General features: G+C 44.9%; 2 protein-coding genes across 2 annotated transcripts; both read left to right on the top strand.

Moving 5' to 3' along the window:
• Positions 1-2,596: 2,596 nt before the first annotated feature.
• LOC142905615 (arachidonate 12-lipoxygenase, 12R-type-like) lies at positions 2,597-5,277 on the top strand. Its single transcript, XM_076052323.1, has 6 exons — positions 2,597-2,686; positions 3,135-3,289; positions 3,753-3,934; positions 4,426-4,510; positions 4,926-5,048; positions 5,172-5,277. Exons 1-3 carry the CDS (start codon positions 2,668-2,670, stop codon positions 3,900-3,902), a joined length of 324 nt encoding a protein of 107 aa, XP_075908438.1. The 5' UTR covers positions 2,597-2,667; the 3' UTR covers positions 3,903-3,934; positions 4,426-4,510; positions 4,926-5,048; positions 5,172-5,277.
• Positions 5,278-8,834: 3,557 nt separating this feature from the next.
• On the top strand, positions 8,835-13,941 carry LOC116938186 (polyunsaturated fatty acid lipoxygenase ALOX12-like). The gene is made up of 7 exons (XM_076052319.1): positions 8,835-9,036; positions 9,530-9,616; positions 10,332-10,502; positions 11,363-11,481; positions 12,283-12,383; positions 12,498-12,665; positions 13,406-13,941. The coding sequence occupies exons 1-7, from the start codon at positions 8,939-8,941 to the stop codon at positions 13,583-13,585; spliced, it is 924 nt and encodes a 307-aa protein (XP_075908434.1). The 5' UTR covers positions 8,835-8,938; the 3' UTR covers positions 13,586-13,941.
• Positions 13,942-17,925: the final 3,984 nt, after the last annotated feature.

The raw sequence follows: 17,925 nt of genomic DNA, 5'->3' as shown, positions 1-17,925 counted from the left end.
GTGAAATCAACCCCCCCTCCCCCATCATCATCATCATCGTCGCCGTGCTGCTGACAAACCCCCGAAATGGGTTTCAAATGTGTGGCGGCACTCACACTGATGATGTCTTATCGGGGGGAATGCCCCCCCCCCTTCCCCCTCTAAAAATGAGTGAATAACACTGACATTACTCTCTCTCTCAATCGGCGAGGGTTGCTTTCTTGAACAACGCTCGCGAATGCAGAAACCTTGTTCAACGGGGAATAATGTGGGTTTACGTTCCTGGTATGAGTGAACATCGGGGTAGGTGGGGTGGGGGCGGTAAATGTTTAATAACAATGACTACAATCAATAAATAATATATTATGAAGAACAATGGTCTTTTTTTATCTTTGATGATTATGCTGCTGATTTGAGGACGACAATGGAGGTGGTGGTGATGGTGAGGAATTCAGGAGGATGGCTCCTCAGAAGATGCAATGATAAGAGGGTCGTGCGGGAAGTCCAACAAATACACATTGTACTGCTATCCGCCCCGTGATCCATGCCACTTGTACACCCACAAGACAAAGATCCCCCGTATAGCCTTAACAGACTGTTGGGGCAAGTGATTCTTTGCGAGCACCTATGAAGGCCGGTACGGCACTTGAAGAGGGTGGGTGGACAGCACAACGCCCGGCCGCCTTTGTCTCTCACGCCACTCCCAATCACGCGTGTGAACAACACACACACACACGGTGAGAACAATACGCACCTCTACAACCCTATTCAATACTTCGCTTTTCACACATCGATTCCTATTTGGAGCACCGCCTTGTTTTTTATCTTGTACTCGGGCACCAGATTCAGCTTATTGCTGTGACCTTGCCGTACCAATGATCCTCACATACACACAGTTCAGCTTAACACGTCGGCTTTCGCGACCAATATCATCCATAATAGAGGTTTTTGGGTTAGATCGCGTAAATGTGTCGTTAAAACCCGCCACCACCCGACACAGCCAACTAGTAATGGTTGTCACGTAAACAGAACGTGGCCAATTCGTCACTAGTACAGCACTAGTGTGTAGTGTATAGTGTAGTGTATAGTAGTGTATAGTGTAGTGTATAGTGTAGTGTATAGTAGTGTATAGTGTAGTGTATAGTGTGTTGTACTAGTACAGCACTAACCGGTGTGTTGGAGACCCCAGCCACAACATTTACAATCTGAGTACGACGTTTCGCCAGTAATCACAAATAGCTTCATCAGGCGACAGACACATTTGTGGAGAAGTCTTACTGTTTCGTTCCTTATATAGAGCTTGTAACATGGTGGTCCAGATGTCTTGTGACACCCCACCCCCCTCATTTAATTTTCTGAAACTTAACATTTTTTGTAAAGTAAGGTTTATTTTAAATATAAAGTAATCTGGAAAACTGCTTGCTTGAGCAACCCCCCACTGTTGGCCGTCTTCAAAGGTTGTGCGAGATTCCCCGTTACGTGGTAACCTTGTGGAAATCCGTGACACAGATGCCCATTACCATTCACGGTCTGCATGCGTAACGTCGAGTAACGGTTATGCAAAACTCATTGTTTCGTTTGTGTGTAATCATCTTTCATATGATTCGGAAATAAATCAATTAAAAAAAGCTATCTGTATTTTTGCCCGGCTGGCGCGCTACCAAGTGGTGATGTCACCGCGCATCTGCGTGATGACGTCACCTGCATCCCACTGCGCTGAGCCGGGCTTCGTGCGTGCCAACGGGAAGCCCCTCCCTCCACCCTCGCCCCTCCCTCCACCCTCGCCCCTCCCTCCACCCTCGCCCCTCCCTCCACCCTCGCACCTCCCTCCACCCTCGCCCCTCCCTCCACCCTCGCCCCTCCCTCCACCCTCGCCCCTCCCTCCACCCTCGCCCCTCCCTCCACCCTCGCACCTCCCTCCACCCTCGCACCTCCCTCCACCGTCGCCCCTCCCTCCACCCTCGCCCCTCCCTCCACCATCGCCCCTCCCTTCACCTTCGCCCCTCCCTCCACCATCGCCCCTCCCTTCACCTCGCCCCTCCCTCCACCCTCGCCCCTCCCTCCACCCTCGCCCCTCCCTCCACCCTCGCCCCTCCCTCCACTCTGGTCGTGTATCCCGCGCCAATTCCCGAACCAGTGCTGGCTAAAATGAAGTGAGGGTCTTCCCGATCAAAGTAAGTGTCCCGTGATGCAACCTCGAGCCGCTAATGGGAATGATATAACACTCACAAGGCCAGACACAAAACCACTGCCACCTGCCAGTTCAATAACCTTGTTTTCTGAGTTGTCAAAACTGGAGCTAAATTATTGTACCGTGATAAGTCAATCGATGAGTTGGATGAATTTGTCCACGTGCACTCCTCCTTACACTATACATTGATTGCAATCATATTGTAACGAGTCAATTGATATTGTGTTCCTGTTGTCAGTTGATAAGTGGATTCATTAGTCCACGTGCATTCCTACTTACATTATTCACTGATCACGATTGTTCGATTGTACTGCCGAAATGATGGGAATATTGGACACGCTCCACATTAACGATTTCCCGGCTGTGCTCTTCCAGTCCTAAGGATATAAAAGCAGGTTCGTCAGTATGGGGCAGTGAGTAGTGTATTATTGTTGGTCACTGGGCTGGTTATCGCGCCTATTCTTTGTGGTTGCCTGGCGGTGTGTGGAAGCGTCATCATGTTGGAATGTTTAGCAGGTGTGTCTGAAACTCTCCTTTTTCAATCTGGACTGTCTTGTCATTTGCTAGCCGTATACAAAGTGTATCTTTTTTAATAAGGTGCTTTGGTTCCGTTGATTCGCTGGGCGTGGAATATTTTACTCTCCCTATACTTTTTTTGTTTACAATGCAAGTGTGTAGATCGCCAATTATGAAATCATCGGCCATTTAATTTATCTTAACTTTTTTTTAATTATGGACTCAATGGCACCCTGCAATTGCATTATTTTAGGTCCGCTTACGTGGCCCTGTGGGCCTGGTTATTGATTCCTGAAGTAAAAGGGCTTGGTCGAGTTTGTTTACCATGATGTGGACTCGTACATAACCAATGGCAGATCAACAGCCGTACTGGGGTGTAAAGCTGTTGCAGCGTTTGCCCTTGACAAATGCTCTACCCCCCCCCCCCCCCCACCTTGCTGTGCTGCAGGACACGTGGAGACTGTGTACAAGCTGGCGGTAGCCACTGGCGATACACCGTTCTCGGGCACAATGAACTTCATTTTTGCAACGATCATTGGCTTGGCAGGCCAGAGCAATAGGCAGTTTCTGGACCACTTTGGACTGGACCTTTGCCCCGGGGCGGTGAGTAGCTTCATTGTGTATCTAATCGGCTTGTGGGAATAAGCACTACACACTACAGCTTGCTCTTTCCTAGCTTCTGACTGACTTGCCTGGCAAATGCCAGATTGCATGCTTAGGATGAGTTGAGCCTGGGTAGTGCTTGGATGGGTGACCACCACGATACAACCGGCTTGTAGAATAGGCTGCAATGATTGGTGGGTAACTGAAGAGCGCATTCGTGCTGAATGTAATCTCGTTCTGCTGTTGAAAGTGCGATGAAACAAGTACATGCATGGGTAATACTCTTTTTTTACCGTGGTTTGAATATATGAAGTGTTTCCTTAGGCTGTTTGGTGGGGGTGGGGGGGACGCAATATCTCCCTTTAATACCTGAAACTAACACGGTGTGCATGTTCACTTTTGACAAAAAATAGGTCTGACAACTTGGAGCCTTTTGATGTTATGGTCATTTTTTCCCTGCCAGATTGACGTCTACAATATTCCAAGCAAGAATGACATTGGTGACATCCGACTGGTTCGTCTGGAGATGTTGGTGTGCCTGGTGAATGACTCGTGGTTCTTCCGCTACGTGGAGGTCAAAGCTCCGGGTGGCCGGGTGCCAACCACTGGCTAGAGCAGGGCTCCATGGAGCTACGGGAGGGGTTGGTAAGATGTGGGTGTTGGCAGATCACCATTTTTGGATTGGTCTCTACACGAATGGAGATGGTACAATTCCATTAAATGCTTATGGACTACCAGCATGGTCTAGCATTAAACCAAGGTTCCTTGTTTTAAGGTGACGCCTATCTCTTGCACTATCGCTTTTAACTGATTTCCCACTTCCATCCAGGTTGTGCAATCGGCTAATATAAGATGACGCCTTAATTTGGATTCCCTCTAATGATACTACTGTCTGCATGTGGAACTACCTCCCTAAACAGTCGGCGAAATCGCTGATTATGTTCAGGCCTTTTCAAATGCTGTGCACATGGCCGTCAAGACCTCCACGTGATCCTTAATTCTGCTGCGCAATAGTTCTTGCCCACAATGTAATTTAAAAGGTAGAATTTGACTTTGCAAGTTGTTGGGTACGTTCAACTCGGTGTTGTGGCTACCAGACGCGTGTTTTGCACTTGCTTTCACCCCTTGCATTGCAGGAATAATTCTGCCACAGCACGAGACCTTGGCTCAACTAAAGGAAAAGAGGGCTGAGGAATTGTCCGTGAAACGGCACTCCTTGAGGTTTGAGGCACAGGTTATTCATGGTCTCGTGCTTTTCCAATTGCATTGCAAATTGCTACTAATACACTGCTAGGCTTGCTTTCATCCTTTGCCAAAAATGACCTAGAAACGACCAAGGGGAGCTGGAATTGTCTACTCTGTTCTGGGTAATTCAGAATGATTTAAAGAGGTGGAACTATGTTTTCCCACCGTTTCTTTTCAATGGTGTGCTCTTAATCTGTTTGACCTTCCTAATTGAGTTTTTTATTACTCTCGGTTCTGGAATCATGACCGTTTGCCCCTTTATCAGTTGGCCAGCTGCCAATTACAAAAATGGTCAATCTAATTTTGCCACCCATATTGTAGTGACCAGTGTGTACCGAAAACCCTGGCTTTGACACCTAAACTATTGCGGCCTGCTTTTGATTTTCTGCAGTTGGCTAGAATGGCAGGCTGGGCTTCCCCTTGGAGTCGACAGCAAATCCTTCCTTGACTTACCCTGCGACACCCGTTTTGATGATGAGAAAAGTGCCGATTTCAACTTGTCCTTTCTGCGAAGGTAAAGATGCCATTTGTTTGCCATATGACTGTTACCATTTTGTTGGACATATTGCTAGCTTTGAATTCTGTTTTTTCAAATGTCCCTAATCGGTCTGACTGCACTTTTGTACTGGTCGTTTAGTGTGCAAAATTTGGGTTTGAGGGTGTTCATGAACCTCGATGGCATGTCTTGGACGAAGATAGAAGACTTCCGTCGCTTATTTACAAGGGTCAAGAGTGAAATTGCAGGTGTGCACGATGGGGTCGCTATGGTTTTGAGTGGTCAACTAGGTCTAGGGTTGGCTCCATGCGTACCATCTAAGACGGTGGTTCTTAACCTGGGTTCGATCGAACCCCAGGGGTTCGGTGAGTCGATCTCAGGGGTTCGGCAGAGCCCCCGCCACGGAGGTCCGGACACACTTGAATTATTGTGTAAATTTGTGATGACACACACGGCCCGCTTGGCCATCACTGGCTGCAGATGATCATGCTACACTGCTTGGCCAATCAGCGCTGCGGGGAATTTAGTGCGTACTCAGTAGTCAACGTGTGACTGTTGTTGTCGTACGTCGTGTGATTTCTTTAATATTTTATCCATACTAACTATGTCGGGCAAAAGAAGAAAGTGGTCGGACGAATATGTACAACATGGATTCTCATGTATCACGGAACGTGATGGGAGTGAGCGTCCTATCTGCATGATTTGCAACGCCAAGTTGAGCAACTCTAGTCTTGCACCGGCAAAACTAAAAGAACACTTCTTGAAGCTGCATGGAGACGGGGAATACAAGAACACAACACTTGCTGAATTCAGGGTGAAGAGAGCCAGATTCGATGAAAGGGCCACTCTGCCTGCTCTTGGATTTGTACCTGTTAACAAACCGATCCTGACAGCATCGTACGAAGTTGCTTACCTGATCGCAAAGCAGGGCAAGCCACACACCATTGGTGAAACACTTGTGAAACCAGCTGCATTAAAGATGGCGAATCTGATACTCGGAACAGCGGCCGAAGGTAAATTATCCCAAATTCCCCTTTCAAATGAAACCGTCAGTGACAGAATAGAAGACATGAGTAAAGACATCTTGGCTCAAGTAGTCGCGGATCTGATTTCAAGCCCGGCAAAATTCAGCCTTCAACTCGACGAAACCACAGACGTTTCTGATCTAAGCCAGCTTGCTGTTTTTGTACGCTATGTGAAAGACGACATGATAAAAGAAGAGTTTTTATTTTGTAAGCCTCTTACTACAACAACAACAACGAAGGCAGCCGATGTGAAGAAGCTTGTGGATGACTTCTTCAGAAACAACAATCTTTCATGGGATATGGTTTCTGCAGTTTGTACGGACGGAGCTCCAGTCATGCTGGGAAGAAAGTCTGGTTTTGGTGCGCTAGTAAAGGCCGATGCACCACACATCATTGTGACGCATTATATTCTGCACAGGCATGCGTTGGCAACAAAAAACCTTACCTCCAAAAATGGCAGAAGTATTAAAAACTGTGGTGGAATGTGTGAACTATGTGCGAAAAAGTGCTCTGAGGCACCGCATCTTCAGTGAGCTGTGTAAAGAAATGGGCTCTGAATTTGAGGTACTTCTGCTCCATTCTAATATTCGGTGGTTATCCCGGGGACAGGTGCTGAATCGTGTTTTTGCCATGCGTGTGGAATTAGCCCTGTTTTTGCAAGAGCACCAACACTGCCATGCAGATTGCTTCAAAAATCCTGAGTTCATTCTCATTTTAGCGTACATGGCTGATATATTCACAGCTCTCAATCATCTCAATCAGCAGATGCAGGGTGGTGGAGTCAATATCATGGAAGCAGAAGAACACCTGAAGGCTTTTCAAAAAAAGCTACCGTTATGGAAACGACGAACAGAGAACAATAACTTCGCAAACTTCCCGCTTCTGGACGACTGTGCAAGTAAGATCGAAGATGTGTCTGGAATCGGAGATATTTCTGTATCCACGGAACTGAAGCAAACAATTTCCACGCACTTAGATGAGCTTGCAAAGTCTCTCGACGGATATTTCCCTACAAGAGAGTCATATCCAGCATGGGTGAGACAGCCGTTCACGTTTGCTGTTGAAACAGCAGATGCCAATGATGAATTCCTCGACGAAATCATTGAAATTCAGCAGAGCCAGGTTCAACAGCAACTCTTCAGAACAACAACGCTCTCAACGTTTTGGTGTCGACAAATGAACAAGTATCCAGTTATTGCTAAGAAAGCCCTGGATTTTTTTAATACCATTTGTTACAACATATCTTTGTGAGCAATCCTTTTCGAGGATGCTTGACATAAAAACGAAGAAAAGGAACATACTTTGCTGTGAAAATGACATGAGAGTGGCACTTGCCAAGGTAAAGCCACGCATATCTGAACTGATCTCTCAAAGGCAACAGCAGAAGTCACATTGATTTCCAGGTATGTAATTTGTTGTGAGTTTATGCATTGTGTTGGTTTATTCTTTGAACAAGGTAATGTTCATGCACGGCTCATTTTGTGTACCAGTAAAAAAAATATCTGTCTTGAATTTGAAAAAAATCACATTTTATTTTTCACTAAAGAGGGGTTCGGTGAATGCGCATATGAAACTGGTGGGGTTCGGTACCTCCAACAAGGTTAAGAACCACTGATCTAAGATCTGATCCTGCTGGTTTTTCTTCACCTAACTTGTGGACATTAATGGCTCCACACCATCTGCTGCAGTAGCTTGCCATATTATTTTTGCTAGACTTAATTTTAAGTAAATAGTGTACATGTGCTTCGGGTTGGTGCATGACACCAAATGGTGACCTGCAGTTTTAAATTGTAATCCTGTGTGGCGTCTGTTCTACGTCTTTCCGCGATCTCTCATTGTGCAGAGTATATTTCTCACCACTGGCATCAGAACTGGTTCTTTGGTTACCAATTCATGAATGGCGTCAATCCTGTTCTCGTAAAACGCTGCATCAAGCTGCCTGAGAATGTCCCTGTCACCACAAACATGGTGAAGAGCAGCCTGGTCCGTGAATGCTCCCTTGAAGACGAGATCAAGGTGCTGTAAAGATCTCCCAATGTTTTAATTTGAAACTTGCCCCTAATAACCTTGTGCATGCCATAGCTTCATAAGCTCATCACTGCAGTGGTGATGACCTGTGGGATTGTTTTGTATGTGCATGTTCACAGCACGGCAATGTCTACATTGTGGACTACCAGTGCCTTGATGGCATTCCTGGCAATACATTCAAGCATTCCAAGCCCTTCTACCTAGCAGCTCCCATGTGCCTGCTTTACGTCAACAAACAGGGGCAGCTGCTGCCTATTGCTATACAGGCAAGTTGTGCATTTTGCGCTCGTGCTAGCATCCTGGCAATGGTATATTTTGCTATTAACAGGGCCACATCTCCGACTGGTGTACTCCTGCCCCAGATGGCACTAGCTCTCCCCCTTGCCAGTGGGTTGGGTAATTATGGCATTACTGCATTGGCTTGTGGGTATTAGTAAAGACCAAGTTACCCTAATCTCTTCACCCACTGTACAATAAGTCCTGTGAGCTTTGGCTTAACTTTAGCACGTACATGGCCAACTGTACTGCAATAAAAGACAAAGTGATTGTGAAAAACTTTACATCGTTTTTACAAACATAACAGTTTGTCAAGTTGGCAACAGGGTACACTTGTGCAATTAAAGGAACCTATTGACTATTCATTCTAATAACCATGTAGTACATGACATCAGACATAGCAAGCTTCGGTACGAACAACTGTAGCTTTACACAAACAATATTCTGCTGCTCCTACCACCATGCATCCACAGCTGCAGCAAAAGCCATCGGCGGATAACCCCATCTTCTTGCCGAGCGACTCTGCGCACGACTGGATGCTGGCCAAGATGTGGGTTCGTTCCATGGACTTTCAGATCCATGAGATCTCCACGCACTTGCTCAAGACCCACTTGCTGGCAAAGGTGTTCACCATGGCCACCTTGTGGCAGCTGTCTACAATGCATCCTGTCCATAAGGTGAATCCATGGTTTTAATGTTGGCGTTTATCGCATGGGAGACTGCTAGTGACACAGTTATCCACTGCTAGCTTGCATTTTTAAAATGTATGCGGTGCTATTCACCATCCTGGCAGTCCTTGTACTACCTGTCAACCAACAGGGCTTCTTTGTTGGGAGATGTGGTCTCTGGATTCTTAGATCTTGCCCAATACTCTGGTCATTTTTGTGACGGTAAATTTTTACTCTTGTGGGTTGTGTGGAACAATCCTTCCAGAATGTTATAAATACTACTCCTCAAGGTGATTCTAATTTTCTGGTAAACCTTTGCCCAAGTACATAACAAGGTAAGGAAACGTATACATACCACGACTATGAAATTCCTTGTGCACAGGACTTGCCCTCTCCTTTTTAAGCACTTGAGACTGCATACTTAAAGCTACAGTAATTAAATAAATCCTATTACCATCTAATACACATGGTGATCTGATTTTTCTGACCTGCTTGCGTATAGCTCCTGTATCGGCATCTGCGCTTCACCCTGGAAATCAACGTGCGTGCACGGACGCAGCTTGTGGGCACAGGAGCCTTTGTGGATCAGGTGAGGGTTGTGGTTTTTACGAGCCTTTTGAAATGAGTTACCATTTAAGCCACGGCATCAAAGCCTCCGAGGCAATCTTGTAATCCAACAATCTTACTTCTGCTGCATGAGCTGATTTTGTCATTGCTCATCTCCTGGATATCCTCTCCAATGCATTCCATTGTTTAGCTGCTTGATATTCACAACCCATTTACAGAAACTCAATCGCCCTAATATTTTTTCCAATGCAGTCTTTGACATTGCTCACACTCTTAACATCCTGGTATAATACCAAGCATGCATCTACCTGTGATTCTGCAAGTTTTTAAATTTCAGGCATACTATACTAGCAAGTACTTTAACCTGCTTTTAATTTCATGTTGTGGTCCTAAATCTTAATTTTTGCTTGTCCTTACAAGGGCTATATCCAATAGTTTTAATAGCGATGATGTAAGCTTTTTTTACCACTTGTCATCTGACAACTTTTCGGCTACCATTTTAAATTATAGTCACCCACTTCATGCCCATACAGTGACCATTCCCATGGTTAATCTCTCCCTCCCCTATTGGTCCTCAATACTTCCTCAATGCAATTTTCCAAGACTGGCCAAACTTTGAAGGTTGCCACGTTCTTGGGCTCCTTTAGCATCACCATGCATATCGACACGTCCAAGTACTGCAATGTCTTTCAATGGTAAGGCTTCGAATGACACGATCTTGAAATGTACTTGTGAAGGCGCTGTCAATTGGGTGGTGGCCATTTCAAGCTTGGTGGCAAGGGCTTGAAGGCGCTCGCCTACAGATATCTGTGCATCCTGAAGGATGTGGCAAATCGAGGTGTTGGTGACTTGCCCAGCTGCAACTACTACAGGGATGATGCCTGCAGCATCTGGAAGACCATTCGCAAGTAACCAGACATACTATACGCTGGTGCCGCGGTTTTATGTGCACGATGATGAAAGTGCTATCGGCGGGCACATGCAACCAACTTGCAAGAGCAGTTCAGATACCGTTTTTGTGTTAGGCCCAATTTATAAGTTGACACTAAATTTAACTTTATATCCTCCTTTCAAGATGAGATTCTGGTTCTTTCAGAAGTGGCATAGGTAGAAACACTAATAGACCACAACGTTTTGATCACCACAGGCAATCGTCTTCAGGTGGGCAAGAAACAGGCTGCTGAAACAAGTCCTCTATATATATAGGGGGGGGGGTGTTGCTGCATCGGGCAATTGGGTGGGGGCTAGAGATTGTGCCTAAAGTGAGTGGGAAATCCAAAGATGGGAACCGTGATGGAGGGTTTGTTGATGCACCTCCCACAACGAAGATCTGAGGTGGCCATTTGTATTGTGAGATTGGCATGTCAATGTGTAGTGACGGTATATCCACCACTAGGGGAATAAAACCTGCAACAGACACACATCAGCCAGTTGGTCTGCTAAAAAAACGAGAGCCACCGCCACATCGATGGAAAGGGAGACACGTTGGTTTTGTTAGTGGGTTGCCTACATGACTTTACCAAAAGAACCAACGAGTGGATTCCTGCAGCCACAACCTTCAAATAATGCATTTGACTTGCTGCTTCCTTCCCCAGGGTACATGGATGTATTTCCCACGACTGTTATCCTAAGAATGATACAAGAGGCTTTTAACACTACCACAATTCCAAAATTCACCTTTTTATTGGACTTAATTTGCGACCAAGGTCGCTTCAGTTCCTGTGGCTTTCATCTTAACAGATGAAAGCACCATTACGTTGTTGTGCAGGTTTGTCGACAAGATACTTACCATCTTCTACAAAAGTGACGAAGACGTGAAAGGTGACACTGAACTTCAAGCGTTCGTTGACGACATCAACCATGCCTTGCTGAGCAACCCGTCCAATGGTAATTAAGCAGCCCTGCAATTATGTCTTAGCATTGTGTTATTTTATTTTATCAATTTATTATTTTATTCTCATAATACGTGACTTTTACCGAAAGAACCAAAGACGATTAATCATTGCAGTCACGAAAGCTTTAAATCGAAATATGTCTTGGCACTTGCTGGAGGGAAGGGGTTTTCTGCCATGTCATTGGCATGCCCTTCCATGCTGGCCAGACCACTTTTTTGAGAATGGACATGCATTACTACATCAGGTTGCAACCTGGTTTTATCCAACTGGTGTATCCTGCCATTCTTGGCCACCATAATGTTAAAGGTATGCCCATGACTTGCCAGGAACTTGCAGGCATCCTCTATATTGCAAATCCAGTGTGCTAACAAAGCCACCATCATGCCATGCATCAATTTTTTTATTTTGGCCCAAGGACCACTGCCACATGCAAAGGTTTCTATGGACCCCAGCCCTGGTGACAAAATAATAAATTATCTAAATGCCAGTAATACAACACTGCATTACTGGAACTCTTATACACTTACATTTTTGAAGGGCTTTTAGATCTTGGAATAATTTACCCTAACATCAACTAAATTTCATGAATATCAATGTCACGCTCTAAACGCTTTCATTTCTGGATTGGTATATAGAACAGATACCCCTAACCAGACTGAGAACCACTGCTCTAGGCAATGGCAAAACAACTTACAATTTCGCCAAACGAGGGAAAACGGGTTTTGCTGGGTAAAGATTATAGTTTTAACATGACTTCTTTGCTCGATATTCCATTTAACATTCTGTGCCGCAGGCTTTCCTACCAAGTTGACCTGTGTGGCAGAGTTGAGTAAATTCCTCACCATGGTGGTGTTCCTGTGCTCTGCCCAGCATTCTGCCGTCAACTATGGCCAGGTAACGTAAATTCGGATGTTCGTTTTTTGAACGAAAGCCCTTGCAAAGTTGTGTTCGGTTTATTGCTGACTTTGTATTAAAAAATGCTCTTCCCACCCCTACCGTGTGCTGCAGTTTGACTTCTATGCATGGATCCCAAATGCACCCAGTGCCATGAGGAAACTACCTCCAACCACCAAGGGTGTGGTGGACATGCCTTTCATCCTGCAGACACTGCCTGATGTGCAGGTGACTTGTATTTCCATAGCAATCACCTGGGTGCTTAGCTGCAGTGCTGCAAAGGTATGTGCTTGCTCCTGCATTTTCAATGTGGATTAAGGTTACGACGGTCTAAATATAAACTTAAAGCTTTAAGTTTATGGGCCTTTTTGGTAAATTCGTGTAGGTGTTGCAATCCAAGCGTTGTAATTTGTGCATACCTAAGTCCTCATCATCAAGAAAAGGTGGCTGGCCTCTAAAGGAAGACTCTTTATAAAGATTTCAAATGAATGTAGCTCAAGTGGTCGGCAACCTGGGCAGAGCAGTTGATCTAAATGGTAATCGTGAAGGACGCCGGTGCTGGGTTTCCACCAATTAAAGGATTACCAGATCTAAAATTACAACATTACAGCCAGTTTATGGCTTAAAAGATTACGATGACCTTTTAGGTATGCTTGTCCTGAAAGGGCAGCCACTGAACCCCACCTAGTGGCTAACATGCATAACTAATCTTGGAGGTGAGTATACACACTTGCCCCAGTACACCACCTTCTGATGGGCCAACTTGTGCAAGTTATATATTATATAATCCTGTTTTTTTTTTTAAGCTGCTGCACTGGAAGGTTAGACTTCAAACCCACATGTTTAAGTTGAATCCATTCCAGCCATACAACGGTCACTTTTGTAAAGACCGTATCCTTTTTCAAAACCTTGATCCATGATTTAGCAACCTCTTCCTGCTGCATGGAAATTATATTGACCTAATTACAAGGGGGTCAAGCAATGTCTTGAATGGTGTCTGTTTTTTCATGAAATGCGTGCAGAAAACCCTTGGAACTTTCCCAGATGAACCTTTCCAGAACCCAAATGCCCTCAAGGCCATGCAAGAATACCAATCCGACCTCGAGGTGATTACAAAATCCATTGTTGAAAGAAACAAGACCCTTCCCATCAAGTATCCCTACCTGAAGCCTGACAAGGTGGCCAACAACATCACAATCTAAATGATGGGGGCAAACCTGAGGATTGGATTTTTTTCACTTTCCTGCCTTGTCCTTGTGTGCTGAGGGACCAAATCGCGGTTTTGGTCTATGGAAGCTTTAACATTTAAATTTGCAATGCAATCTTGGATGTTTTCTAGTCTGTGCCCTTCCTTAGGCTTAAATGCACGTAACACTTAATTGAACAGGGTCCTGAAGACCCATACAAGATATCAATGCAAAAATGTGCCACGATGGTTAATTTTAAGATGTTGAAGTAAATCTGGCACTGACATTGATTTTCCGTGGTTTTCACCAAACTGTTGTGCCTTGCACCGTCCACGTTGCAAAAATGAAAAATAAAATCTCAAAATTCTGCAGTATTGTGCATTTGGCTGTTTGCCATGCAGCAGTAGGCTGGTCTGCCATGCCCTCTGCTGCCATCGCCTTGCCTGTGCCTCGATTGTCCTCTTGGGTCACTGGGAGTAGTCGACGAAAATTGACTAAACCAATAGTTCTCTGGCATGATCTTCTTGCTCCACGCTTTGAAACTAGAAATCCAGGAGACGCCGTTCACACATGGTGGGTTTATTGAATCTGCCACCACGAGTGGACTATCTGAAACGACCAAATATGCCAACTCCACGCCCCATGCCTCTATCAAATCCCTGTGCCACGCAGAGCCAATTCTAAAATCTACAACTACATGCAAAACTGCATTTGTAACTCGTGCTTCCGAGGGGACATTTTAAGCCTTCTGCTTTACCAATTAATAGTATAATGAAACGATTTGAACTTGTCACACCTTGTTCGATCACCATTTCACTCGTCCATTGTTTAAAACAAAACTCCCCTGGGCACTCGCACGCTAAAAATGCTAGTAAATATAATGCCTAAAGCAGTAACGTCCTCCCACTTTCCTGCAAAAACCCCACCAGTTTACACTATTCAAAATAAATTGATCTCGTAGCTGAAACGACTCCCCTTCAAGCCCCACACGGCACTCGAATCCCTGCGCATATGGGATTCATTGTATGTTTTGAATTATTTGCACTTGCACCAAAATTAACATTTCTCAAACTCGCAACGAAACTTAATCCCAAACCGTCATTGTAAAGATTTCGGGTTGGGCTGTTACTAAAATAATACTTTACCCCCATCCATTATTTAGATTCTAGTTTATTATGGTTACACGCTGTTTTACGGAGCTTCCTCATTCGGCGTCTCGCCTGTGCCACGCCGACTCTTGCACCAAATCGATTTGTGATCGTGTCCAATCTCTCACATTGGTCATCATCCTGAGCACTGTCAAAAATGTTCAAAAGAAAATGGGGTATTATACTGAAGCATGCAAATATGCACCATTTGACAATTACATAACCACACAGGTTACACCTAGGGTTTGCTTGCCACCTTTAATGCGTCTTTGGCTCCAGATAAGTGCCTAGCCATTCTACATTTCCTTAGCTTAGCAATACTACTGTAGTATAGTACTTGACACCCAGAAGACCTGGGCGGGGGATCAATCACCACCCGGCGACGGTGAGACCTCTACATCTCTAGCCCTGCGGCGGCAGCTGGCATCTCGTCCACACAGGCTCGTACCTCTCGCCAACAGCGACCCTGCCGTCGTTATGGGGTCCCCCTTAAGTACCCCTTGGTGGCTCCTCCCCCTAGCTCGGACCTGCCTTTGTTCCCGAAGGTACCCCCTTAACACCCGTGACATAATTCTCAGCCGTCAACCCACTCACACCTCCCTGTGTACGCCATCCCAGCTGTCAACATCCCCTTATGAACGAAATCTAGACGACCCCTACGACAAACAATAAAAACGTCACAAAACAGCAACACTAACACTAAACCCCCAAGCTAACATCCCTATAGCCACAACATAATTTAATACCCAACAACCCAAAAATGCAAAAAAAACCCAAAGGAATGACCATCTGCGAGGAAAACAATACCGGATGGCCAACGTCAAAGTCCCTCCAAAGTGTCCTGCTGCGCTCATCACACTAATGGCGCCGGCCTGCTCCCCCTCCCCCGCAAGCAGCAAGGTCCCTTGCGCAGTGGCGGAGCACTCTGTAGCGCGTTGGCTCACCCCACAAGCACAAAGCAGGCGGCCCCCCCAGACTCTAGACGTCGGGAACCATCTCCTTGAACGCGGCTCCTCTCGTTCTCAACAGCCCAGGTCCTTCCCTGCTCTTCTCACTCGAATCGCGGGGAGAAAGTGTTGTATATATAGGTGTTATGAAAATTGATGAAAATAATGAAAATTAAATGAAATTTAAAATTTGCATATTTTATCCGAAATTATGTTAATTAGTGTAATTATGTGCATAAATTATGCTGATTCGAGAGATAATCATATTAATTTATGCGAGTGGGCGTGGTTAGGATAATGCAGGTCGTTATGGATTATCAGGTCGAGCCTCGGTGACTAGGATTGTGTTATGAATTGGAATGACGCAATTAATCGTATGCAGTGACGCAGGCGTTGTGAGCGTGAATGAGAGAGAGTCGATTCGACTCTGCTCTTTAATTCCGTATTATCGATAAGGATACGATTACTCTCGATTGAACATTGCGAATTATGTGTGGTATGGATTATGTGTGGTGATAGTGTGCTTGTGATAGGTCCCCAGGATTCAGATCTCATACGCAGAACAATATTATGCAGAATTTCAGGAAGAATCACACACAAACCTTCTGCTTTAATCAATTTTATTTCTAGCTAACTTAAATTTTTGGATAATATGAAAACTCAATCTCGGGATTTTGGAATTTCAACACAGCGTGAACATGATACCATCACGATTACGTTGTTTCACCTCGATAACGGCACCTGTGGTTAATTCCCGACACGTAACGCAATCGATCGGTTGTTGAGAGAGAGATTAAAAACATGCGAACTATTCTATCAAAACCTTAACCTTATAATATGCAAACTCGTATTCTTGAATGATTACACAACACGGCACTCGGTCTTTGATTCGTATCCAATCCTTAACACATTCTGATATGCGGAATTATTATGCTTAAAATCGTCAGCACAGTACCACGGCGATGTTCGTTCATTGATTCATCAACGATTATGCAATTAAAGCGTTCGACTGAAATAATTCTGATTGCCTCATCAACGTAACTCAATGGGTGGCGATGTTTTTCGTTATCAGCTAATAGTTGACGCAGTTATCATGAGTCTTGTATGTTTAATGGGAGGGTTGTTGATTTCTTGCGTTGAGCAAACGCCTAGGTTGATTTCCTTGTCAAAAAAAAAATTGTTTGTTCGTTGTGTAGTGGTGGGGGAGTGAGGAGGGGGGAGAGTGTGGGGGGGCATACGAACGACTGCCAGTTTCTGTCCACCGCTGGCTGGATGAGTCAGCACGACGCTCGCCGTCGTCGCGCCGATGGGTGTTGAGTGCAGGACCGCTGACTTTAGCTTATTCTTGTTATTGCATTTTAAATTTGAACTGTTGTTTTAAAAAAAATAGTTTAACCCGTGGGCGTCCTCATTTCTGGCTTGCGGAGGGCTTCCCTCTGCGTGACCTCCCTTAGGGCACATCAAACTCTTGTTCATCTGGAGATCTTCGCAGATAGCTGCTAACATCCTCGCCTCGAGAGTTTTATTATTTCTTTATTTATTAATGGCCTGTTTATGACCGACACCTGGTTTTGCGTGTGCCTGGCTTATGGGTTTTATTAATTATTATTTTTTTTCGTTTGTAATAAAAAAAATATGATATATATAACGGCAAATATTATTGTTAATATCAATTTTGGAAAAGGCTCATATACAACACACCGCCCTTTTAAAAATGATCGGTGGTCTGCCACGGATTATTTTTAAAAATAAAAGAAAAATGCCTTTTCCATCTCGAACCATCGACATTCCTCGAGTTGACTGATTTTTCCTCACAACGCGCGCGTACGTGTCACAGCATGATTACATCTGAAATAAGAAAATAAAAGAACAGGAACAAGAAACAAATAAAGGCAACATGTTACATCGGTTGTTATCAATTATTGCTACTTTGATTTTTGTTTCAGTTTCTGGGAAAACACTGGATAGCGGTTTCGAGCCCGGTGGTACACCGTTTCCCTCCATTCACCTCTTTGTTTTCTGTTTACCAAGTTATTGGCAACCTTACTGCCACCTTTGGTCAAGAGTGCAGAATAATTTTTTTCATGGCCAGGTATTTTCGAGTAACCTGTGACCTTTCCATGCAACATCATCACATCGTCGTTTTGGTTCATCGTCGGTATGGCTTTAGCCAAATGAGCACGGTTCCTTGGTTCGTATCGGTAATTTTTTTTATCCCTCGCCTTCCCTGTGGGTTTATGTGGCGTGAAGCCATGTCGTA

This window comes from Petromyzon marinus, chromosome 55 (assembly GCF_048934315.1).
Source record: "Petromyzon marinus isolate PM22_M1 ecotype Great Lakes invasive population chromosome 55, UKy_Petmar_22M1.pri1.0, whole genome shotgun sequence".
NCBI classification, from domain to species: Eukaryota; Metazoa; Chordata; class Hyperoartia; order Petromyzontiformes; family Petromyzontidae; genus Petromyzon; species Petromyzon marinus.
Note: the sequence above shows the minus strand (reverse complement) of the source record. Positions and strands in the feature narration are given on the sequence as shown.